Here is a 25,027-nt window from a genome sequence, read left to right as displayed (position 1 = left end):
ATATGCAGATGTTAGGCAATGTAGAAGATTGCCTAAATCATTTAAGTAGGCCCTCTAAAGGGTATTATTCCCAATGGCGTGGCTAATTGTGAATAGAACGAGTTAAAACTAATGATACATCTTAACATAATTCAGGGAACTCCCATAGCTTTTGTCATCACATCTGGTGTCTCCAATGAGGAGTACTTAAGTAGAATTGAAGGAAGCTCGGGCTTTAAGTATGGGCACCTTCCAATTAGATATCTTGGGGTTTTCCTATTTACGAGAAAGCTCTCGAATAGAGACGGTCATAATTACAATTGATTAGATAGAAGGATCAGTTTTACGAGCAAGTTACAATTGATCCTTTCGATTCTCTTAGTATTGTTAATTTATAGAGACTGCCATAGCTTGATTGAGAGTGTGAAGGAGAGATTAGAGCATTGATTGAGTAGAATACTCACTTTAACGGGTAAGTTACAATCGATCCCTTCGATTCTCTTTAGTATTGTCAATTTTTGGTGTAGGCAACTTATTATTCCGAAAATAGTGATGAAGCAGATTAACCATCTTTGTATGATTTTATTTAAGGGGCATGATGTGGTTGATTCGAGGGCTATTGTAGGGTGGAATCAAATTTACTCCCCAAGTCAAAAGGTGATTTGAGATTAAAAGACTTAGCTTGTTGGAATAAAACATGCTTCTTCTAGTTGTTGAGAAAGCTGCTTACGGTTGAGGGCTCTTTGTGGGTTGCTTGGGGGGTTAAAGTTTATGTTATTAAGGGCGCGAATATGTGGAGTTTTGAGCCGAGAGGGTTGGTGAGTTGGAGCTTGAAGAAGGTCTTCGTTTTCAAGAAAGAGGTAGCTCGCATCTTTGGTATGGTGAGAGATTGGGGGTCCATTACTCGATAGATTTGGGATGAGAACATGATAAAGGACTAGGTCGTGTGGCACATACTGATATGTTTTGCAATGCATGTCTCAAGGCATGATGTAATTGTGTGGATGACATTGGTGGATAGGTTGACCCCACTCGTGACCGACTGTTCCGCATGGAACTTTCTGTTCCTTGTGTCTGTCTGTTGTGGTGGGGGGGGGGGGGTTGGGAAGAGATGAGTCTTGATCTCATTTTCTTTGAGTGTCCCTACTCAGTTGTTGCTCGGAGAGCTTCTTACCATCTGCAGGATTAATCAACCAGTGTTGGATTAGGATCGTAAGGTGGCTTGGGCGTGCACAAACTAAAATTCATAGCATTTGTAAAGACTGATTGAATCCCCAATTGTGTATTGCTTCAGGTATTAAGGATCGAGTATCTTCTTTTGTATAAGTACTCTTGAAATTGTAGTGATTCTCCTTAGATATAGTACATACATTTTGTTAAAAGAAATAAAATTTAAAGGATCTGTTAATAAATTATTAAAATCTTTTGGGGCCATGGCCCACTTTGTACTTAAGTTCCGCGCTGATGGCAAATCAGACTCAACACCCAATAATCGGCGAAAGTGCCCGGATAACGTTACACAGAGTGTTTAATTTCTAAATTAATATGTTTATTTGATTAATTTTTTAAATGGAGTGTTTTCTACGGTAAATTTTGAATCTCTCTGCGTCTTCAAGGTTGAACCAGATTTTTTTTGTCTTGCTTGGGATCTCCCGGCGTCTTATTTGAGATTTTCGGTGTCTTGAGGATGTTGGATGAGTGAAATCAAGAAAAAATTTTGGCTTTCTTACACAAATATCACTTAACATAAAGTAATTACTTATTAGACACTATTTAAGAATATTTTACGGATCTAACAAAATTTTAAGAATACCATTTTAAATAATATGAAAAGTTTTGATATTTTATAAATTTATTTAATTATAAAATATTTTAAAAAATATTATTTTAAAATATAACACAAGACATACACATCTTTTAAGATGAACTTATAAACATCGATCTTACAACGTATGGAATTAATGATAAAAGACACTTTCATTTTCATTAAATTTATGTAAAATACACTTATCGATATATTATATGTAAATATATCTTAACTATTTTTTATTTAATTTTAATTTAAGTTGTATATAATTTTGAGATATTTTTTCTTTTTTCTTAGACACTCATAAAATAATAGCACGACAATAGCGATTTAATAATTTATAAATTTAAATTAAATTGAAATTTAATATTAAATTGTACAAAATAAAAACTTATATATTTTATCATACATTATACTAAAGTTTCGGTATATTTTTGACCGATACTTTTTGGTGTTAAAATATTATTGTAAAAAAGAAAGAGAATGGGCTATAATAGAAACATCATTAAGTGTTGTGCCACTGATATTTTAGGTGAATTATATACTGAGTAAATTTATATAAAATTTATAAAAAATTTATTGAAAGTATTTAAAAATTTGCTAGATCCGTAAAATATTCTTAAACATTGTCTAACATGTAATTAATTTATGTTAAAGTGATATTTGTGTAAAAAAGCTAAAGTTTTTCTTTGATAACACCCTCAAGCCGGGAGATTCCAAACAAGAAGCTTGAAGACGCCGGGAGATCTCAAGCAAGACGCCAAAAAAATCTGGTTCAACCTTGAAGACGTCGAGAGATCTCAAATTTACTGTATAAAACACCCCATTTGAGAAATTAATCGGATGAGCACGTTAGTTTGGGAATTAAACACTCCCTGTAGCGTTATCTGGGCACTTTTGCCCCCAATAATCTGCCACAACGTCATTCCCACATTCGATTATATTAAAAAATTAGTTGACCCTATTTTCATATGTAATGAGGTAAGGGGAGCTAGGATAGTAGTCTGCCCTCAACGCCAGATTGAGGGCAGCTTCCGTGGAAGACCTCCGTTATGAATTGCCCTCAGTGAGACTCGATCTCACGACCACATTCGACTATATTATTCCACCCAATTAATTTCCTTTATTTTCTTAACCAATCACAGTTTCCCTTTCGGTTAGGAATTGTCCCACACTTTATTTTTCCCTAAATAAAAGAGAGTAAAATATATATTTGATCATTAAATTATATCATTAAAGTTTAAAAAATTTCAAAACAATCATTCAGTTTCTCAATCAGTTATAAAATAATAAAATGTATCAAACTATTATAAAGTGGTCATTAAACTTTATCAAACTATTAAAAAATGATCATTCAATTTATCATACTATTATAAAACAATCCTTAACCTTTTTGAGATTTGTCACTATTTTATGACATTCAGTGATCATTTTACAAAATCCTTATAACCATAGGTAGCAAAATAAACCGGAAGAAAGTTAATTAAATTAATAAAATGCATTAAAAAGGCCAACAAAAGCAACTCTTTCTGGATGAGACACGTGACATGTCTGCCACCAGGCCCCCGTTTCCCACTGAAGAAACGTTGAGGTTTCGAGACGCCATTGGTGGAATCCGCACGTCGATGTACGATGATGTTTTTTTTTCCCTAGTGTCTTCCCTGTTTTGTTCTGTCCGAATACTTCTTAAAAACATTAGTAGCATTATTAACTATTTTGCTAGATACTCTTTTGATCTTTTGGAAAACAACACAAATAGTCTCCGGATTATAGGTGTTATTTTATTAAGTGAATTGAATATTAAAAGTTATAAAATAGTTTTTTGATTATAAGATGTCATTTTATTGATTTATCAGATTATTAAAAGTTACAAAATAGTTATTGAACTATTCATATATTTCAAACTCGTACTTTTTCGTTAAAAAAATGATGGTAGTCTGAACTGGACGTTAAATTACTCATTGATATATGTTAAAAAATGATCCCAAAATCTCAAACGATTACCATATCTCAGTTAGCATGTTAACGTCCAGCTCAGATGACTGTGAATTTTTTACCAAAAAATGATGAGTTTAGAATATATGAATAGTAGAGTGATCATTTTATAACTTTTAATAATCAAAATACTCAACAAAGCAAATCATGTAGTTAGATAATCATTTTGTAATTTTTAATAATCAGAAAACTCTAAAAAATAATACCCTATAATTGAGGGACCTTTTATTTATTTTTCCCTAATATTTTTAGCTTCCCTTCTTCTTCCTTAGTTTTACTAAAAAAACCCACAAAGATGAACCCCTGACCCAGTCTTTCTCTTGTCTTGCTTTGTGATTAATCATACACTTTTTTTCAAAAAAAGGTTGGGATTTAGAGATCAATCATCATTCTATTGTTTCTGTTTTCAAACCCTAAAGAAATATTTGTAGACATAAAGAGAACTATGCTTGAGTTTGTGGTTTGAAACGAAAGAGATTGATATATCAAAAATTGAAAATTTATCGTCTTTTTTGTTCTTTTAATCTTTTTAGGGTTTCTGATTATTCCTTTCCTCCTCCTCTTCTTCTTCTTCTTCTTAAGTTTTGATTCCACTGGAAAAAATTTCCCTGGTGAGGTACTGGGTTCTTATCTATCTGTCTCTAAAAAATTGTGTTATTTTCTCCATTTATATATCTCTGGGTATTATTGAATATCTATACGTACTTGGCCTTTATATCTGGGTTCATCTAGAAGAAGTATTGAAGTACTTCTCTTCTTAATCTCTATCTGTTTTCAGCTTTTTAGGGTTTTTGCAGCATTGTTTTAAACGCTTGAGTTCTCATGGTGAAAAAGTAGGAAATGGTGAGAGGAAAAATTCAGATGAAGCGAATTGAAAATGCAACAAGCCGGCAAGTGACCTTCACCAAGCGTCGAAACGGGCTGTTGAAGAAGGCTTACGAGCTTTATGTTCTCTGCGATGCTGAAGTTGCTGTCATCATATTTTCACACAAAGGAATACTCTATGAGTTCTCAAGTTCTAAGTATGTTCCCTCATTAATTTTCCTTTTTTTTTTTGTATTTCCTCACTAGATTTTCAAGAAATTTGCTGGAATGCTTGTTGTAGCAATAAAGTATGGTTAGTTGCATTTGTTGAGGGCTAGTGTACGATGATGATGATGATGATGATGGATGGACCATGATGTCTTTGATATACAGTAGTTGTTCCATGAAAGTAAGAAATTTTCTCGTGTGGTCCTTCTCAATCTTTACCGCCGGTTACGTTTTATATTGTTTATTCTGTCATTGATTTTATGAACAATCTTCGAAATCTGCACATTTATGGTGGATGTTTTCGGCTTTGACATGACTACCTTATTTGGCAATCTTACACTTGGTGTGTGTTTGTTGTTGGTTTTTTTGGAAAGAACAAAAGCAAAAGGGTATATGAGTTCTATGATCAAGTCCTAGGAATCCTTATTATATTCATATGTTTTTACTTTTCTGTCTATGATTGTCTTTTAGGGTTTCCAAGCCTAGCAAGTGGTTCTTGGAACCAAGTCACAAAATTGATATGGTTCTGGTTCAATGACTAGATTTTCAATAAATACATCTTATGTTCGTATACATGTGTCGGACATGGGTACTTGGAGAAAAATATAGAGTCCAGAGCAACATAGGTTCTTGTTTCTGTAGTTATTCAAGTTGCCTTTTCTTTTCTCTTAGCTTGAAATGCACCCTAATTAGCATGTTCTTCCTACTTGGTTTACACTTCTTTGCTATTGATAATGGCCATAATCCTCTCTAAATACTTCACAATAACTTCATTGTATAGTACTAAATTGCGGTTACGGTGTCATGGTTACGGATGTTACGACGTGATTTATTTCCTAAAAATAACAATAATTTTATATTGCGAATGTGGTTTGCTGTGTCGTAGTGACCTTGAAAATGTTACGATGCAATTGTTACATTACGTTTGTGACCGCAATTTAATACTGTTTGCACTTTATCTCCAAGTTCTCAACTTGTGTGCTGTCAAGTTCATTAGTTGTTCCTATCTGATTTTCTTTCTAACTTGAAATTCTCTCCTTCAACTTACCCATCCTTGCTTTGGAGTTTCACAAGCGATTATTTATAAGGACGAACATAAGATTTTATGTTGAGAATAAACTAACATTTCGAAATATAGGGAAGACATATACTGACTTGATTACTATTACTCCGATCATATTTAAAGTTGTCTTAAATGCATTCTCACCGCATGCACACTAAGTTAGCAAATCATATCTAGAAAAGAAGGAATGCAATAGCTAGAAAAGAGATATACAACAAAATCTCTCAGGTAACTTAAGTACCACGGTGCTTTCGTGTATATAATAATCATGTATTTCGGGTTGTATTTGTATGTATATTAGTTTCAAGAACTGATTTTTCTTTTGTATTTCGGGTGTAGCAACATGCAGAAGACTATAGAACGATATCACAATTGTATTAAAGAAGTCCAAACTGACGTCCCTGACATGGAACTATACGTTCAGGTTAGACCTCATTGTTATTCAATTTCTGTATATGAAACATAAATATTAACATGAATTTTAAAATTGATTTGTTTTAATATAAAGAAGAATAAATACGGACTTGTTAGTTTACCTATGCGTTTTAACATGCAGCAACTAAGGCTTGAAGCAGAAAGCATGGCTAAGAAGATCGAGTATCTTGAAGTTTCTCGAAAGTAAATCATTTAATCAAATGTTTCTTCCTGCTTCTTTAAGTTACATGTATAATTACAATTAGGCTAAAGCTTCATTAGGCTTTTACATATTCTTTATTAACCAATTCTTAGTTCTTACAGATAAAGAGATTGTCTGAACTTTGGATTTTTGTCGTCTCAGAAAGCTGTTGGGTCAAAATCTTGGTTCGTGCTCTATAGAGGAACTTAAGGAAGTTGAAAGCCAGCTCGAACGAAGCTTAAGAAGCATTAGGGCAAGAAAGGTTAGCTCTGCAACATGTTATACCTTATACTATATATATGAATGGAAACCCTAATCGAACTAAGATAATGATTTTGTGATGTCATATATGTTCCAGGGCCATTTATTCCAGGAGCAGATAGAGAAACTAAAAGATAAGGTGTGCTGGCTATACAAACATGCAACAGTTACATGTTTATAAGGCAGTCTTATGTGATAATGTTTCCTGTTCTCATCTCAATCCAGGAAAGATTTATGCGAGAAGAGAATGCAAAGTTATCTGCAAAGGTGATCTTTATTTCACTCCAAAAACATCATATAGTCTAGTTATCCGGGCTTTTTATTTCTCTTAAACTACTGGTATCAAATTATTCGAACGCTTAAACCCAACATATTCAGAAGCATGCCTGTATCTAACGCATATTCACCTGAACAGAACGAAGCTCTAACATGCAGCAGGCAGAATTCAGAGGTAGAAACTGAACTGTTCCTGGGATTGGGATTGCCGGAAAATCGCTGTTCCTAGCAGCAGGTAGAATTGCGGTGCTGAAATGGTATTCCTTGCAGGAATAATGTTGTTTGTATGTTGTATCCACTATCACTGCTAGTGTTACATTGATGTGCTTATTTTAGTTCCTGTTGTAACTTATAAGCGTGTGTGTATATATATATATATCATCATGGAAGCGTGTACGCTTCGTGTGTCTGAAAATTCGCATACTTGGAGGTTCGCATAAATGGTACATTCGTGTGTGTGGGAATTCATGAAACTGAAAGTTCACATAAATTATAGGATCAGGAAGTAACAGTTCTGTTGCACACAGAACAAATTCGATTTGTTTGCCGTATGGACCACAGATATGCTTTTGGGATGCTTAGACGATTAATTGAACCTTGAGTTCCAAAAGCTGGAATTGAGAATAACTCGTTTATGGTTATTACGTGTCTTAGAGGGACTAATCAATTAGTGTCAATCTTGGAACATCTAATTGATGATATTAAGGCCCGTTTGATTTGTTGAAAACGTTTTCTATTTTTATTTTCAAGAAAAAAAATCATTTTTTCTTATTTAAAAATGAAGAATGTGAAATAACATCTTATTTAAAATCTAATTATTAAATAATTACATAGATTGCCTTATGCTTAAAGCCCAAAGAGTTACACAGCCTACAAGGCCTTACGCACCGAGAAAGAGAAAGCAAACAACGGCCTACTAGACAACATGTCACCAAAAGGGCGTACGGATAAAAAATTATTATGAAACGAATAATTTTTTTCGGAATCACATACTCATATTTAATTTAAAAACATTCTTTCTAAGAGGTAATGGAGCATTACTTATAATATTTTTTCTTAAATTCTGGAGAATTCCATTCCCATCACTAACTTCAATATTTAACAATTCTATTTAAAAAATAATGAAATAATATATTTTATATTTTTTATTATATAAATATTTTTATTTTAATATTAATAATTTAACTTGTTAAACAGAAAACATGTCACAAGGATAATTTGATAAAATATACATTCTAGTAATATTTTATTTCTCTAACCAAACAATGTAGTCTTGTCTCCCTCTTAGATAAACCAAACAATGTAACACAACATTCTCATTAATATGTCAAGTAATACAATATTTGATAATTTTATTCTCAAAGGTAGAGAAACAATGTGGCTTTCATCTCTCGACACACATTTAAGACAAATAGATTCATCGATCTCCTTTCACTTGCAGATGACAACCAACCATCCTATTTAGCACATGAATGGAGAGAGATGGCTGATCTTGTTTTTTAACAACTATCATTCTAATGTCTTATCCCTTGAAATGGTACTTGAACTCTGAATTATTGTCATTTGCAATAAAAACATTTGTCGTTTACAAGTCAGGCTCATGGATTGTCGTTGCTTCAATAAACGATGACTCCATCAAAGAGATTGTATTTTAATATTACTCTCTTTTCCTTTTTGGGGTGGATTTGATTCACTAATTATTTAAAACAAAGCTAATGCAATTAAAGATTCCTTTCTTTCTTCCTTAGAGGTCCGCCATTAAAGATGTTCAAAGCTTCTTCTTTCAATTCTTTCTATATACAAAATTTACCCAACACTTTCCCATGCCTCAACAACCACCTATACCCGATGAGTTTAATGAAAATAATATAATATTACGGGTGTTTATTATTATTATTATATACACGAATATAAATGCAACAATGTCGAATAAAGATATGCCTCTGTGTCGTTCTTTAAAAATGAACAAATAAATAAAATCTATATAATTCTGTATATTCTCCACGCTTGTTATTTTTCACCGTGAGCTTCAATGATCATCGTCTCCACTTGTAACCGGGCTGCTCGTGCTCCTTGTTTCTCTTCAAAACTCCATCAATGGCGACATCGAAAGCATCCTTTATACTCTCCAAACCCTTTTCGGGTTTTGCATAAACTAATTTAGGAATGTATTCAATCACTTTCTCCCTCATTTTCTTCACCTCGTCTCTGCTGTAACTTTCAAGCACGTTTTTAATACTCGTCCCGCTTTTCACCTCGTCCCGGTGGATAAAAACCGAGTAACTCTTCGGTTCACTCGGTAAAAACCATTGGTACTGGAGATAAGCCGATCGATGCCAGAAGAAAACTGGGATGGACCCGGCGATCATGCAATCGAAAATCGACCTGCGGGTGAAACTGTCGCCTCTGGGTTGCAAGCAGAAATCCGAATCCAGAAACGTTTCGAGGATCGCCGACGTGCCGTTGGAGCAGCGAGCACTCGTGCAGTCCACCGCCCGACATAACCCGGACGCGTTCTTGCATTGGCTCAACAGCAAGCCTCGGAAATCGTTCTTCACCGCCCCACGCGGCGCTCCTGCGAAGCAGAAGAGGGTTTTGCGGCGGCGGTTGCGGACGAAGTGCTGCCATCGGAAGATGTCGGAGTCTGACCTAGGATGGAATCCGCTGGGGTAAGGCACACCGACGTCGAAATAGTCCCAGGGGTTCCGTTCGATCAAGAGACGCGTGATGTTTCTCATGCCCGGTATGTAGATGCATTTAGTGCCCCAGTCTTCGTTTTTGGTTCGCCGGAAATCCCATGTGATGCGCCCCATCGTCATGAAATGATCCCATCCGTCGGATTCGTTCCAATACGGTTGATCCTGCACCCACTTCAGTATCATGTCGCAGTACCTATCACGATCCTTCCAACTATAATTGGACCACAAGTATTTCCCAACGGCGAGTCCGGCGTAAAACGGAATATAAAACGCCGTCGCGGAATTAGGATCTATGGTACGGCACTTGTGGTTTAAGATACGGTTGTGGTAAATAATTTCCATGGCGAACTGATCAGTCAAATACCAAGCGGGGATCAACTCCTCCGGTACAACGCCGGATAATCCGACGGCCTTCCTTCCTAACCCACCGTTGGATAATGCTTCGCAACTCGAACTCCATGGGTTCAGCTCATCGCAACTATTCAACAACTCTTGGTTGAAAACAGGCGGCAAGTTGTAGACATAGATACGACCGGAGGAGCACGGGTCGGGTTCAGGGTCGGCGAGGTGGGTTCGGCGGTGGTGAAAAGGGAGGGAACGAGCCATGAAGAGGATGGTTATCTGGAGCGAGACGATGAAAAGGAGTAGCCATAAGCGATTTATGCGTGATACAAAGGAAAAAGGTGGCGTTTGTTGTGTGTTGGAGGAGCTTGTGCGTTCGATTGAGTTCAGCTTTGCAGAGACGGTGCTGGATTTTGGAAGCATTAAGATCTTAACGGACGCAGCCTTTTTTGAAAGTTTTCGGCGGATGTAAGTGACCGGAAAAGAAGGTGGAGACTGCAGTTTTGTTTATCAGTTGGAGCTTTTGAGTGGAGAAGGAAGACAAGGGAACTGTATTTGTATAAATTAAAGGTGGGGTTTCAACCTTGAAGACTAATAAATAATGAAAATCAACAATGGCAAGCGAGAGGATAATCGAGAAAGGTATGTGTAAAGGGGAAGTTTCAACTTTGAAAGCTTAAGAAATCAACAATGGCTACCGACAGTGTGTGGATGTTGAATAATCAGTGGTCTCACACCTGGTTGTACATTAACTGGAAAGCGTTTTTAAGTTGCAAGTATTTCGGTTCAGGGTATTGCACCAAAACTAATTTTGTTTTTTTGCCGTAACAGTTAATTTAGGATGAATACAAAGTAGAATATATTTGAAAGATTTAATTATTTGATTACGTATGTTCATACATCATTGTAAGTGTTATATTCGAACTCAAGAATTTAAAGAATAATAATAATCTTTAATCATTAAGGTCGTTTGTTTCATTACTAATTTGATAAAATATATAAATTTTTTGAGCTACAACACATTAGACGTCATTTTAATTTTAAATATATAATAATTTATTTGTAATAATATTTTAATAAAATGATTAAATTATAAATTTTTAAAAAAATTATTTGTAAATGAAAAGATAATGAAATGATTTGTAGTATATTTTATTTTAATTACTTTATAAGGTAATTTTATTTATGATTGTATCTAGGGATAGGTAAAAAACGGGTGAATTCACGAGATAATGTTCTCGATTTTTTTTATTCACGATATAATGCACATTTCAGATTAATTGCTGGTATGGGGTGAATTCTACAGTGATCTCGTAGGACGCCATGCAATCCAGGCGACCTTGTAGGACGCCATGCAATCCAGGCGACATACGGGAGACATACGAGTGACATACGAGCCATACAAGCCATATACTCACCATGCAGACGAGCCATACCCATGCAGACGAGCCATACAAGCCATATACTCACCATGCAGACGAGCCAGCCAACGGAGAGGTCGCCATGCAAACGAGCCAGCCAATAGAGAGGTCGCCATGCAGTCTGGGCGACCTTGTAGGTCGCCATGTAGTCCCGGCGACCTTGTAGGTCGCCATGTAGTCCCGGCGACCTTGTAGGTCGCCCCGGCATCCCCTGCCTCCCGAGACCATGCATGCACATGCAGCCAAATAACTTCACGTGCTCCTGCTCCCCGCTGCATGCCTGCATGCATGCCAAGATAACTTCACGTGCTCCTGCTCCCCGCTGCATGCCTACAGCATGCCATGTGATCCTAGCTCACGAGACCATGCATGCACAATAATTGAACCATTGTTGGTGAAATAATTGAGGCAGCCGGTTATATATGGGTGTGCAAATTGCAAGAACATAAAAGAAAGATCACACATAAAAGAAAGAAAGAAAGGGAGAAGAGATTGCAGCCGAGAAAGAAAGAAAGGGAGAAAGAAAGGAAAGTAAGAAGAAGAAAGGGAGATAAGGTAAATTTGTTTATATTTAAATTAGTTTATTATTATAAATGTTAATTAGTTTATTAGTTTAGGGTTATATGATTGTTAGTTTAAGTTATAGTATACATAAATTAAAAATTATTTAATTAGTATATGTTTGATAGTTATATAGTTAAAAATAATTAATTAGTTTGTTTTGTTAATAGTTAGTTATATAAAAAAAATTATTTAATTAGTTTTGTTAGTTAAATAGTTAAGTTATATTTGTTTGTTGAATATATTATATAAAAAATTAGTTAGTAAGTTTATTAGTAGTATATTATAATGAAAAAATAGTTTATTAGTTAGTTTTAGTTATATAAAAAAATATTTTATTAGTTGTTTAAGGGTTTGGTGTTTACGTTTAACTTATATTTTAAAAATTTAGTTTGTTAGTTTATTAGTTTATTATATTATAAGTTATTATATTAAAGTTTAGTGTTGTAAATTAGTTAGTTAGTTTATATTAGATTATATTAAATGATTTTTTAAATATTGTTGTTTAATTTTTTTTACAGATTCATTCCAATGGCTGACCAAATTCCACTGTTGAGGCTTGACAATGAACATATTTCAAGTCATTTGGGAATAATGGTGAATAAATATTTGTTTAATGAATTATAATTAATAAATATTTAAATATTTTTATGATTGTGATAATTTTTTTGAAATATTTAATTGTAGGAGGACGAGCAGCGAGTCCTTCGTCTTCGACTACATAAAGTGCCCAAGCCACACCCACTAATAGAAGAAAATTTGCAAGAGGCTGGATTTTGGTATATCACATTTGTGCGAGATTACAAGTTGGTCCCAGGTTTGATCAGTGCGTTGATTGAACGCTGGAGACCAGAAACGCACACGTTTCATTTGCCGTGTGGCGAATGCACGATAACTTTGGAGGATGTGGCAATGCAACTCGGGGTCCAAACTAATGGGATGCCGGTGGTAATGTCACATGAGTTTAATAAGGTGGAACAACTTTGCAACTTGTTTCTTGGGAAAGCGCCCGTACCACCAGAGTGTAAAGGGTGGCGGGTGAGGTTGTCATGGTTGAAGAATGAATTTCAACTTCAATCAAATAGTACGGAGCACGAAATTATATATGCAACACGAGCATATATATTACAATTGATTGGGGGAATTTTGATGCCTGATAAATCCGGTAGTTATGTTCACACTCAGTATCTTCTTTTTTTAACAAATTTTGAGAATTGTAGGCAATATAGCTGGGGTTCGGCGATATTGGCGTTCTTGTATCGTGAGATGTGCAAGGCGTCATTAGTCGTGAATGATAATAATACAGTAGAAATCGGTGGATGTCTGTTGCTTCTACAATCATGGGCTTGGCATAGACTTCCGTTTTTGACACCGATTAGTCGGACTGCGGTTGACTTTCCACTTGCCGGAAGGTAATATGAATCCTCTATTTTAATATAAAATATTAATTAAAAATATTTATTTTGATTAAAATTATTGAACAAAATGTCTCTATTTTTGTTTTGATTGATATACAGATGGAGGCATAAAATTGAAGGCACAGGGTTGGTGCACAACAACATTAAAGAGTTCAGGTTGAAGATAGACATTAAGGCCAAAAAGGAGGTATGCATAATTTGTATTTTTTAATTATTATTAATTAACTATATTATCTAATTTAAATAAATTTTATTGTTTTTGTAATTTTACAGTTTAATTGGAGACCATACATGAATGAAGAATTATTTGCGTTGATACCGCACGATATTTTAGATGGGTTTCAATATTGGTGTGCTGTTACACCATTGATCAATTTTGCTTTTGTTGAGATCCAATTTGGGGATAGAGTGCTGAGGCAATTCCACTTCCACCAACCTATTCCGCGGAGTCCATGGGATCATGACCTCCTCCAAAACTTAGATGGTCGTCGTCCAGTGAATTGGGTTGAGACGCATGACGACCTGCACAGATTTGATGGTCGTCGTAAAGAAAGCGTTAATTGGGTTGAGAAGCATGCAACCTACATTAATGCTTGGAACAATAGGGCTTCATTCATGCCAACTCTTGACGCCATTCAAGACGACGACTTTAATTTTGAGACTTCGGCTTACCTTGCTTATTTTTTGGATAATGGAAAGCCGTTCCTCACAACAATAGTAGAGAGGCGACAATTTTTGAGGTTTAAGAAAAGATTTGGTAAAGCTGAATACTCTCTACCGAGTGGGAGTGGGAGTTCATCTCTACAAACTGAAGCGGAAATGACCGATGTGGATAATAGTGCACCACAATCGTTGCATCACGCAGTTGATGACTCTACTGGCCCGGCATACATACCAGAGTTTGTGCAGCCTGAGGCACCCATCTATTCTCCTACGTTTTCGTCGACGTATGACTTTGAACACATGACAGTTCAAATACCCCAATGAATGAGGGGGATGAGTACAATACTCCTGAGCCACAACGGCCACAACGTATCAGACGTCCGCCACGACATTATCATTCAACAACACCCCGACATCGACAACAATTGTAAACTCGTTTGCTATTTATTACAAATTATTTATTGAAATTAGACTACTTTTTTTAACCTTAACAATGATGTTTAGTATCAAATAATTACTAGTATCAAATAATTAGTATTAAATCATTAGTAATAATTAGTAAATCATTAGTATCAAATCATTAAATATTTAAAAATCATTAATAAATTCGACTATGTATAAATTTAAACTCAGTAATCCACACTTGTACACTACTTTGTTAGTATTCTATAATTATTAGTAATAATTATTAAATCATTAGTATTAAATCATTATTATAAATAATTACTAAATAATAACATAATAATTATTATAAAATCATTATAATGATTATTATCAAATCATTACTAAATCATCAAATCATTAAATATTAAATCATTATTAAATCATTTTTATAATGATTATTACTAAATCATTACTATAATGATTATTATCAAATCATTACTAAATCATCAAATCATTAAATATTTAAATCATTATTAAATCATTTTTATAATGATTATTACTAAATCATTATTATAATGATTATTATCAAATCATTACTATAATGATTATTATCAAATCATTACTAAATCATCAAATCATTAAATATTTAAATCATTATTAAATCATTTTTATAATGATTAATAAATACATAGAAATACATATATGATTACTAATGATGAGGCCTATATCTTGGTAAATTAGGACAATTGTTTTTTGAATGGCCTTCACCTCTACATAATCCGCATCTCTTTGCTTGACCTCTCTCTTTAGCATGAAAATCCATACTGGTATGAATTCGAGTGGACTCAGGTCGACCCTTTGGACTTCTGCGAAGCATTGGATTTGGTAGCCATTCATCATGATCCTTTTTGGGCCAATATGATTCATTCGGGATCTGTCTGAACACATAGCTGTAGACATTTAATATCCTACGTAGGTGGAAGCATTCATCAACATAAGTGTATGCGCTTACACCAGCATACATACATGCAGCGACTGCATGAGCACATGGATATTTCCATGCCTGAAAACGACCACAATCACACCATTTGTGTCGTAAATCAACTCTAAATGTTTGGTCTTCTCCTCCGACGTTACGACGTATGCACGACACGACAAAAGTATGACCAACTCGGTCGAAATTATGAACAACCATTGATGTTGCCAATCGCTCATTTGCTTCCATTGATTCCACCACTGTAGGAGCCCAAGTTTTACCTCTATTTATGAGACTCTCAATTTCCTTGCCTTTGTCCGACCAAACTTTACTCAGTCTAAAGTACGTCTCTTTCACCACACTCGCTATTGGGAGATGGCGTGTACCTTTTAGTACCGAATTAATGGCCTCAACAAGGTTTGTGGTCATATGTCCGTATCTCCGACCTTCATCGTATGCTTGCGACCATTTTTCCCGCGGTATTTTTGAAGCCCACTTCCAAACACGCTGATCATCGTAAAATACCTTCAAATTCTCCAATCTCTTGTCAAAATTTGGTCGACGTAGTTCGTATCCTGTTCCATAATATATTGTTAAACCGCAATTAAAAAACCACGTAAAAAATACACAAATATTGAAATTAAAACTTACCCATGCTGACTATCTCGCTACGAATATGTGCGTTATGAAACTGGTCGATACTATTCTTGCCAATATGACGGATACAAAATGTCGGATATGCATACGGAGGTATCCAACGACTTCCTGGTCGTTCAATTGCCGCCAAAATACCCGTTCCTCTATCGGATATCAAGCAAACTCCATCTTCACGAACGACATATTGACGTAGATTGGTCAGAAAGAAATCCCAAGCCTCTGTTGTCTCTCCCTCAACAATGGCGAATGCAATTGGGAAGATATTTCGCTCACCATCTTGAGCAACTGCCATCAAAAGTACATGCCTATATTGACCATACAACCACGTACCATCTACTTGGATCATACGTTTGCAAAATGGAAATCCTTCAATACATGCCTTGAATGCCCAAAATAGTCTATGAAATATTTTCTTCCCTGGCAGAAGTTGACCTTCTTCGTCATATGCGGGCATGGTTTGAGACTTCACTATAGTTCCTGGGATAAATCGCTTCATTGCTTGTAGCAAATGTGGTAGCTCATTGTACGATGTATCCCAATCTCCATACGTCAACTTCATTGCCTTCATTTTCGCATTCCACACCTTGCCATATTTTACTTGATATCCAAATTGGCTTCGAATAGATGCAGCTAACACTGAACAAGATATCCTTGGATCCTTTTCAACCATCGCCTTCACGTATTCACATATTACATCGGAGTCCAATAGTCGGTGGTCTTGTTCGATGGAGTTTCGCAAACATGTGTGCGAACCATTGTACCTCGTGATGACCCAAACATCGTGCCTTTGATTTTTCGACACTCTGATCTTCCACTTGCACTCTGGGCCATATTTTACACACTTTGCGTATAGGGTTTTCTGGTTGGACTCTGCAACATGGACATCAACATGGCATTTGATGCAGTACTCTTTAATCGCCAGCGTAGCTTCATTTTTTCCTCTGAATTGCACCCCAACTGAAAATTCACCAGAATTATCGAATGATTCAGTCATTTGGTACGGAGGTAAATGTGGCATGTCTGGGAATTCAGGTGCCCTCATTGCATCATAGTCTATCTCGTACATGTGAGGAGTAGCTTCATACGGTGCCGAAACTTCATCAATTGCACCTCCACCAAAAATATTTTCGTCGTCGCCCAAAACGGGTTCTTCGGTTTCTTCATCTTCGCTTGAATCATCGTGAATTTCTCCCCATCGATTTTCAGCGTCAATATTAACAACCAATTTCGATATGTTTCTCGTCTCATACTCTGCTGTTGCAGATGTCCCGCCGACTTCATTTACACTTTCCAATAGTGCCATAAAACTGTTCGGGAACCTGTACGTCGGCTCCTCAAACTGACTATATAAAGCCATTTCAGATGGATTTTGAGCCACACCTCTTGATGACCCATGAACATCACATATGTTACACATCAACAAATAACTCAATAACTGCTATATTGGTTGACTCATGCAATCCAACCATGGTTCCAATATCATCATCTTCTTCAAGTGGAACTGCAGCATATCTGACTGGGTTGGGGCATATCATAAACCTATACCTCAAACCATCAACTGCAGCTCGAATTTTTCTTTCTATCTTATGCTTCATTTCTATAAATGTGATGTCTTTTTTGAACATCATATTTATTGGTTTTTCAGACTGAAAAGCTACTCCGACCTCATTTTCCATAATCTGTCCATTATAATGGACAATCGTGAAAAAGTTGTTGCTCATTTTCTCTACAAATAAAAAAATAAATTAATTTAGATTAAAATATTATATAAGATAATTTCATAAAACATTAAATCATTAAAATATATAATATACTATTATATTATATTAATGATCAAATAAATTTGTTATTTTAACTTGATTAATTGATTAATTACTAATATTATAATGATTTAATAATTATTATTAATCTAATGATTTGATATTTAATGATTTAATAATAATATGATTTAGTCATGATTACTAATAATTATTTATTATAAATATTTAATGATTTAGATTTGATACTAATTATTTAGTTATTATTACTAATAATCATGATTAGTTTGATAATTTTTTTATTTTTTAAAAATATCAAACAAATTTGTTAGGCAAAATATCGTAATAATTCGTTGGCCGGATTATTTCATTCAATTAATTTTTACTCCTTACTAATTTACACATACAATATAAATAAAACAAAATATTTTTTTAAACAACACTAAATATTTTTAAACACAATATAATTTTTAAACAAAAATTATCTCGCACAAATTAGTTTATATAATCTAATATAAACTTACTATCTAACTAATTTACACATACACAACAACAAAAATAGACAACAAAAATAATAAATTACTCACGTATTTATGCCTTCCTCCTTTCCTTTCTTTTCCTTCTTTGTTTCTTTATTCGAATCAATTTCAACATGGGCAAATGTTGTGGAATAATGCCCTGTATGTGTAAACCGTTTAATTTATTTAAACAGCAATAACTCCCACAAATTAATTTTATATAATCTAATATATTATAATATAACTTAAACTAATAAACTATTTCTTTATTATAATATAACTTAGTTAAAATAACACACTAATTAAGCACTAATTAATTTTTTTATAATATAACTTCAACTTCAATGAACAATCTAATATATGTTTAAAGACACTAACAAATTAATTAATATTTTTATACTTAATAACTTAAACTAATTAACTAATTAACTAATTTTTTATATAATATAATATATAACTTAAACTAACCAACTAATAATTTATACTAACAAACTAATTAACTAGATTTTAGTTTTACCCTAAACCCTAAACTAACAAACTAATAATTCATATAATAAACTAAATTAAACAATAAAAAATTACCTCACAAACTATGTTTGATCCTTTATCTTATTTTCTTCTTCTTCCTTTTCCTTCTCTCGGCAAAGTTTATACGTGCTTATGCTTATACTCCTGGTTGTTCTTCTCCTTCTATCCTAAACCCCATATCATTTATATAAAGCAAAAATCGTTGTACAAAGTCTTTAAAATTTGACTATTGAATAAAATATTATTAGGATTGAATCGTATAACTATTGAGCATTGAAAGTCTTCAATTGAACAGCAATATTTGCTGTATTTAACAGCTAAATTAACGCTGCCATCATACAGCTATGGATGCAACGCATGCAGCTACGGATGCAGGAATCTCCCAGCTAGCTATGGATGCAACGCATGCATGAGTGATACAGTTAAAGCTTGGTCGTTGCATGCATGAGTGCTACAGTTAAAGCTGGGTCGCGATGCAGGAATCTCCCTATGGAGACTCCATGGCGACCTACCACCTACCCTACCACCTACCATGTCGTCGGGACTCCATGGCGACCTACCATGTCGCGATGTCGCCGGCAACCTAGAACCGATCCTTGGTCGCCCCGAGTGCCCCATGCATGAACTGATCCTTGGTCATCCTTGGTGCATGGCCCATGCAGAGGTTTGCCGAGATCAGACCACGTGAACAAAGCGCATGCGACCTATCCCATGCCTCGTGCATGGCCCATGCATAGCACCAAAGCAGCATCAGCGAGCAACAACGGCCACCAAAGCAGCAAATAATGATGGACGAGCAACAGCGGCCACCAACAGCGGCCACCCCAAAGCAGCGGCCACAACAGCGGCCACCCCAAGCAAATAACTTATAGGACGCCGGGCGTGCATGGCGTCCTTATAGGACGCCGGGCGTGCATGGCGACCTATAAGGACGCTGTGCGTGCATGGCGACCTATAAGGACGCCGGGCGTGCATGGCGACCTATGTTGCCACTGTAGAATTCACCCCATTCGAGCAATTAATCTGCCTAGTGCATCATCTCGTAAAATATTTTTTTTGAATCCATTATGTCGTGAGTTTTGCCGGTAAAAAACACTTGCACCGACATATGCGTAAAGTTCGAAAGGTGGGGCATAGCGAAGGCCTTACACCCTGTTAAATTCAGTCGTTGAACCAACTTTAGTGGGTTTGGACAATCCGATTACGCGCATCCGTCGGAGCGGCGGCTAGCTGTAGCTTGTATGAGATGACCATGAATGAGATGTGTTCCAAAGGACGGATGGGACCTTTAGCATTATTTGTTTCATATGGAATTCAATGGCCACAAATTTTGTGAAGCTGACAGTGAAGACAGATTATTGGATGCGTGCCTTATATTTGTGACACTTGGATTAATATAAATGGTGGATTGCCCATACCCTTTGAAACATCATCGATGTTGCACATGCTTTTGCTCCCTATATTATGTTATATGCTAATCAACAATTTGCTCCTCAATTATTGGGATTAATTTTAATTTTCTAAATTCATTAAATTAGGTTTAAATAATTATTTTTCCAATTCGCCATTAACGAACTACAGTTCTGCTGGAGGAGTTCTTCGGATTGCGGCGGGTCTTGGATCTTGGGATTTCAACGTTACAGGGGTTGCTGTACTTCACTTGAGTCTGAGCTTTGGGGAATATACACAGGCCTTAATATTGCATAGAATCTTGATTATGGGAAGGTCGTTATTCAGTCTGATTGCATTGAATCTATAAAGCTTGTTGAACCTGTCCCTAGCGATACAAGTCATTGTTCGCTGGTTAGGGCTACTGCTAATATTCGAGGACGACACTGGGAAACGCTTGTTCAGTGAATTCCCCGTGAAGCAAACATGATAGCGGATGTTCTCGCCAAATCAAGAACCTCAGATGCTGCCGGTGTTACCTTACTTCACGTCGCTCCATCGTTGATTCAACATCTTATTGTCAGGGACATAAAAGGTCCTCCGAGCTTAATGTAATTTTTATCCTCTTTCAATTCAATTTTTTTTTTATAATTGTTCAATAAATTTAATGATTATTTTGTAACTTTCAAAATTTTAACACTAAAATATCATATTTAACATAATTCAATAACCACACTTTGACTTTACCCTAAAAATATTAATATGACATTTTCATCTTTTTTTCCTTCCAGAATAATGCATCGAGTTCCAAACATTCAAAACCCTGCATTTGTATTTGTTTTTGGAAAGAATAAAACCCTAAATAATAAATTAAATTACATCAAGATGTTAGTTGAGGAGCGAATTAGTACGAGGGGCTTAGGTGATTCTTAGGTTTATTATTAAACTAAATATATACTCGATATAATACATAAATAATTTGTACTTTAAATTCTTCTACAAATGATAATATATGCGTAAACACACTCAAATCCATAATTTTCTCAGTTATTACAACAATTATACCAATTAAGTTAATATTTTATTAACTACAAAAATTAAAACGTTAATAATTCCTACTCTATACATGGAAAAATATTTCATTTTTGTGTTATTAACAAAAAGGACCATAAATTTGAATAGTTCAAAAACGGAGCAATAATTAAGGATCGGATCTCAACTGTGACGGTATGTAGGTCTAGACATCATCGGCATACGGCGGATGAGGTTTATTTCTCGTAATCAGATTCAAGGTGGAGGACCATTACGTCGAACACTTTTATTTCTGTCATGATTATGGTTTTCAAGGTTATACTTTAGTTAGGCTTGTTCACAAATGGCGTGAACACTTGTAGGATTAGTTAAACTCTGATACACAGTTGATTCATCACTCTTTTCTAACACTAATAACAGAGGTATAAACTAACATCTGATTAGTTTAACTTTGACAACAGCTGATGGTAATGTGAATCGAATTCAAACAATATGAAAAAACAAACACAGCCAAACACTTTAGTTTCTGTCATGATTATGGCGTTCTCGATTATGGTTAGGGATTTGCTTGAAACAAGGTATGGATAACACTTCAAACCGTATGGAAAATAACACATTCATTCATTCACATAAACCAAAAGACACAAACTTAAAACGGTTTCTACATTACGGGAATCAAAATAAAAGACCGAAGTCATGATGGAGAAACCAAATCAAAATTAAAGAGATTATGATCACTGCTTCTTCAAGAGCAAAGGGCCAACGTTGTCCCCTGTAGCCTTGTTGTGTTTCACATGGCTTCCATCGCAAAGAGGGAAAGTACCAGACCTCCAACATCTAAGTTTAAACAAAGTGCAAAAACCAAATAAACAAACCTTCAAGAGAGAAAAATTAAATATATAAAACAGAGAGAACCAACCTGCAATAAGGGGTAAGCGGCTTGGAGAGTTCTGAGACGACGACTGAGTCAACCACTTTCTCCTCAGTCTTTCTAATTTCTGGATTTATGGTTTGTCCCTCAGCCCTGACCACCAAAGCCGATGATGGCCGAGGCCTTGGATTGATGGTAGCGACACCAAAAGCGAGTCTTGGCTTGGGGTTCATCCCCAAAGCAGTTGTGGATACGTTTTGGCAGATGCCAGACCCGAATGTGCTCATAGTGGACGCCACTGAAAGTGTTTTTCAGACTGCGTTGGATTGCTTTAGAGAAATCTGGAATTGCGTTAGCAGATGAGAGATGAGAGGGGTTATCTTTTGGGGATCGAAAGTAGGTGACGAACTTGTGGTGAACACGCACTCCCTAAATGCTGTGATTGCAAGTAGTGACACGTTGTTTTGTACGGGTTCTTAAAAATCTTACCTTTTGTTATTGAATTTACTGAATTACCTTTTATATGCTTGGTACCCGGTGCTATTCCCACTGTAAAATCTCGAAAAAATCAATTTTTTTATTAAAATATATAAAATCATAAAATAATTTATAAATACAAAAGTAAAATTTATCAATATTCAGAAATAAAACAGAGTTCAGACTCGTATATAAAATATAATACAACCTACATGCCCCCTAATCACATGCACCGTACTCTCCAAGCAACGCCGGCGAAACTTCTTTATCGATCCAAACATCTACAGGTTTTCGGAATGAGTTGAGGTTCCATGGATATTTCAGGTAGTAAAAGACATAAAACTTTCCGTTCAGAGTAAACGTTCGGAGGACTAGGTTCAGGAGATTAGAACAGGGTGTCTAGTGTGTTCCCACAAATCTAGTGAAAATATACAGATCTTTTTAAAACAGTAGCAGTTTAAAACTTATTTTTAAAAACCATAGTAAAACCCTCCAACCGAAAGCCATATGCAGTTCCCCAGAACTGCATCCATAAGGACTTACCCTAGGCCCAAAAGGGCGTATGAGCCAATCTAAGGGAACACCTTGGGTCCATAAGGCCTTACCCTAGCAACATAGGTGCCCACCTGAGGGGAGTGCCCTCATGTCCATAAGGTCTTGCCCAAAAGCACATAACAATGGTGCCATCCCTAAGGGAGTGCCTTAGGGTCCATAAGGTCTTACCACTAGACCTATTAGGCCCAGGAGCCCATCCAAAGTGTCGCCTTAGGTCCATAAGGAATTACCAGTCGTTGTTGAACCTATACAAGGAATTACCAACAACGATTGAACCTGCCAATATCTTCAGTCATACCAGAGTCCCAGAGTACCTCGTATAAAAATAATTTCAATCAGTAAAATAGAGATATCAGTAATATGAGCAGAGATCAGAGATTAGACTTATTCCAGATAAAAGAGTCATACTTTTAAAATCATAGAAAACATCCATGATGATCAGGGAACACACTAGAGGTTCCAGATATTATTCAGAGGTGATTGATATTTTTCAAATAGAGAGTCATGAAACTTTTGTAAACTGATTAAATTCAGAAACGAGATCCCCATAAAAGGGTTTGATAGTTGACAGATTCATCAGTTATTCAGAACTTAATTTATCAGGATTATATAGTATTCGAATATTTTTCAGAGGCACTATGTAATCAGAAAAGGGTATTCAAAATCTTTTGCATCAGCTCGTGTTTTCATATATGACAAGAGTAATTTCATTATCCAGGAAATCAGAGGCATTTTTGGGTATTAGGTTCTTAGAGAATTCTTAGTGATTTGAGCTAATAAGGGAGAAACGAAGATTCAGGGCATTTACGATTTGTGTCAATCTATCAGAATATAGAGTTAACTCGAACTGTACAAGTCTCGTCAATGATACCTGTCAACCGATCAATTTGTTGCACTTCTAGAGTATTCACTTTTAATAAAAACAATTCTTATCGAATTGATCATCTTCAGAATCATCGCGGAATGGATCTTAGGGAGACGAATATGTATTCTAATGGTCTTTATTCCAATTCGGCATTGCAACGCTATTAAGAATTGTCGACGTGCTTGATTCATGGTTTCAAACCCTTATAGACAGTACAACTTATAAGATCATCAATGTTCCAGACTTATCCAAGTTATTCATTTTAATTCAATTATTATTCAAGTTATCTCGGTCGCTTAGAAGTTTCCTGAGTAATTCGGTCGTTTCCGCAAATTTGATTACATACATTACTTCCATTCCGTTTAACTTGGTCATATAATATACGAGGTTGATTTGTTCATTTCAGAGTTGAGGGTAATTAATTATTCCAGATCTTGGACGTGCTTTGAATCATATTACACTTCAGGGGCATTCCAACTAAATTAGGAATTTACTCGGTAATTCCAATATTCAAGTGGATCATAATTTAAGTTCTCAAGTAGTTTTCATTATCATATTCATCCATAGTCCTTTTTACTCTTTAAATGTATTATCGTCCTTTCATTCAATTCTGTCAGTGGCATTACTTCTGATAACTTAGGCTTGAAAGTATTCTAGTTCCTTTAGAGTTCAGAGTACTTTTCTCATTTACTCACTAGAGGTTAAATTTACCACTAGGGGAAGTCTTGATCCTTTTTCAGTACAAGGGCATTTTTTTAATTTTATCTCATGGTGTTATTTTTGATAAATTTCTTTCTAAAATATTTCCAACATTTAACCTTTAAGGATATTAATAAGAATTTACGCGTTTTGAGATTTATTGATTTACTGATTGAATCTTTGAAT

The 25,027-nt window shown here is 35.3% G+C and overlaps 3 protein-coding genes across 4 annotated transcripts; 1 reads left to right on the top strand and 2 right to left on the bottom strand.

Moving 5' to 3' along the window:
* Window positions 1-4,292: 4,292 nt before the first annotated feature.
* Window positions 4,293-7,463, top strand: LOC120140427 (MADS-box protein AGL42-like). 2 transcript variants are annotated; one of them, XM_039155415.1, is made up of 8 exons: window positions 4,293-4,397; window positions 4,560-4,803; window positions 6,216-6,300; window positions 6,433-6,494; window positions 6,655-6,754; window positions 6,851-6,892; window positions 6,979-7,020; window positions 7,169-7,463. In XM_039155415.1, exons 2-8 carry the CDS (start codon window positions 4,622-4,624, stop codon window positions 7,256-7,258), a joined length of 603 nt encoding a protein of 200 aa, XP_039011346.1. In that variant the 5' UTR covers window positions 4,293-4,397; window positions 4,560-4,621; the 3' UTR covers window positions 7,259-7,463. The 2 variants fall into 2 exon arrangements, with proteins under 2 accessions (XP_039011346.1, XP_039011347.1); XM_039155416.1 differs by having other exon boundaries at window positions 4,300-4,397; window positions 4,619-4,803.
* A 1,517-nt stretch (window positions 7,464-8,980) lies between these two features.
* On the bottom strand, window positions 8,981-10,661 carry LOC120140399 (xyloglucan galactosyltransferase XLT2-like). Its single transcript, XM_039155387.1, has one exon. The coding sequence runs from the start codon at window positions 10,491-10,493 to the stop codon at window positions 9,066-9,068; it is 1,428 nt and encodes a 475-aa protein (XP_039011318.1). The 5' UTR covers window positions 10,494-10,661; the 3' UTR covers window positions 8,981-9,065.
* An 11,364-nt stretch (window positions 10,662-22,025) lies between these two features.
* Window positions 22,026-22,630, bottom strand: LOC120140554 (CDGSH iron-sulfur domain-containing protein NEET). The gene is made up of 2 exons (XM_039155526.1): window positions 22,294-22,630; window positions 22,026-22,211 (listed from the first exon to the last, which is right to left on the bottom strand). The coding sequence occupies exons 1-2, from the start codon at window positions 22,530-22,532 to the stop codon at window positions 22,109-22,111; spliced, it is 342 nt and encodes a 113-aa protein (XP_039011457.1). The 5' UTR covers window positions 22,533-22,630; the 3' UTR covers window positions 22,026-22,108.
* Window positions 22,631-25,027: the final 2,397 nt, after the last annotated feature.

Source organism: Hibiscus syriacus, unplaced genomic scaffold (assembly GCF_006381635.1).
Source record: "Hibiscus syriacus cultivar Baekdansim isolate YM2019G1 unplaced genomic scaffold, ASM638163v2 tig00110785_pilon, whole genome shotgun sequence".
Taxonomy (NCBI): domain Eukaryota; kingdom Viridiplantae; phylum Streptophyta; class Magnoliopsida; order Malvales; family Malvaceae; genus Hibiscus; species Hibiscus syriacus.
The sequence above is the reverse complement of the archived record's forward strand: the minus strand, read 5'-3'. Positions and strand labels throughout refer to the sequence as shown.

Excerpts from the sequence above, each read along its gene's own strand:
- LOC120140427 (XM_039155415.1), top strand. The coding sequence starts at position 4,622 with ATGGTGAGAGGAAAAATTCAGATGAAGCGAATTGAAAATGCAACAAGC. Across the intron at positions 6,755-6,850 it reads GAAGCATTAGGGCAAGAAAG|GGCCATTTATTCCAGGAGCA; the intron begins GTTAGCTCTGCA and ends TATATGTTCCAG. Across the intron at positions 6,893-6,978 it reads TAGAGAAACTAAAAGATAAG|GAAAGATTTATGCGAGAAGA; the intron begins GTGTGCTGGCTA and ends ATCTCAATCCAG.
- LOC120140399 (XM_039155387.1), bottom strand. The coding sequence starts at position 10,493 with ATGCTTCCAAAATCCAGCACCGTCTCTGCAAAGCTGAACTCAATCGAA.
- LOC120140554 (XM_039155526.1), bottom strand. The coding sequence starts at position 22,532 with ATGAGCACATTCGGGTCTGGCATCTGCCAAAACGTATCCACAACTGCT. Across the intron at positions 22,212-22,293 it reads CCGCTTACCCCTTATTGCAG|ATGTTGGAGGTCTGGTACTT; the intron begins GTTGGTTCTCTC and ends GTTTAAACTTAG.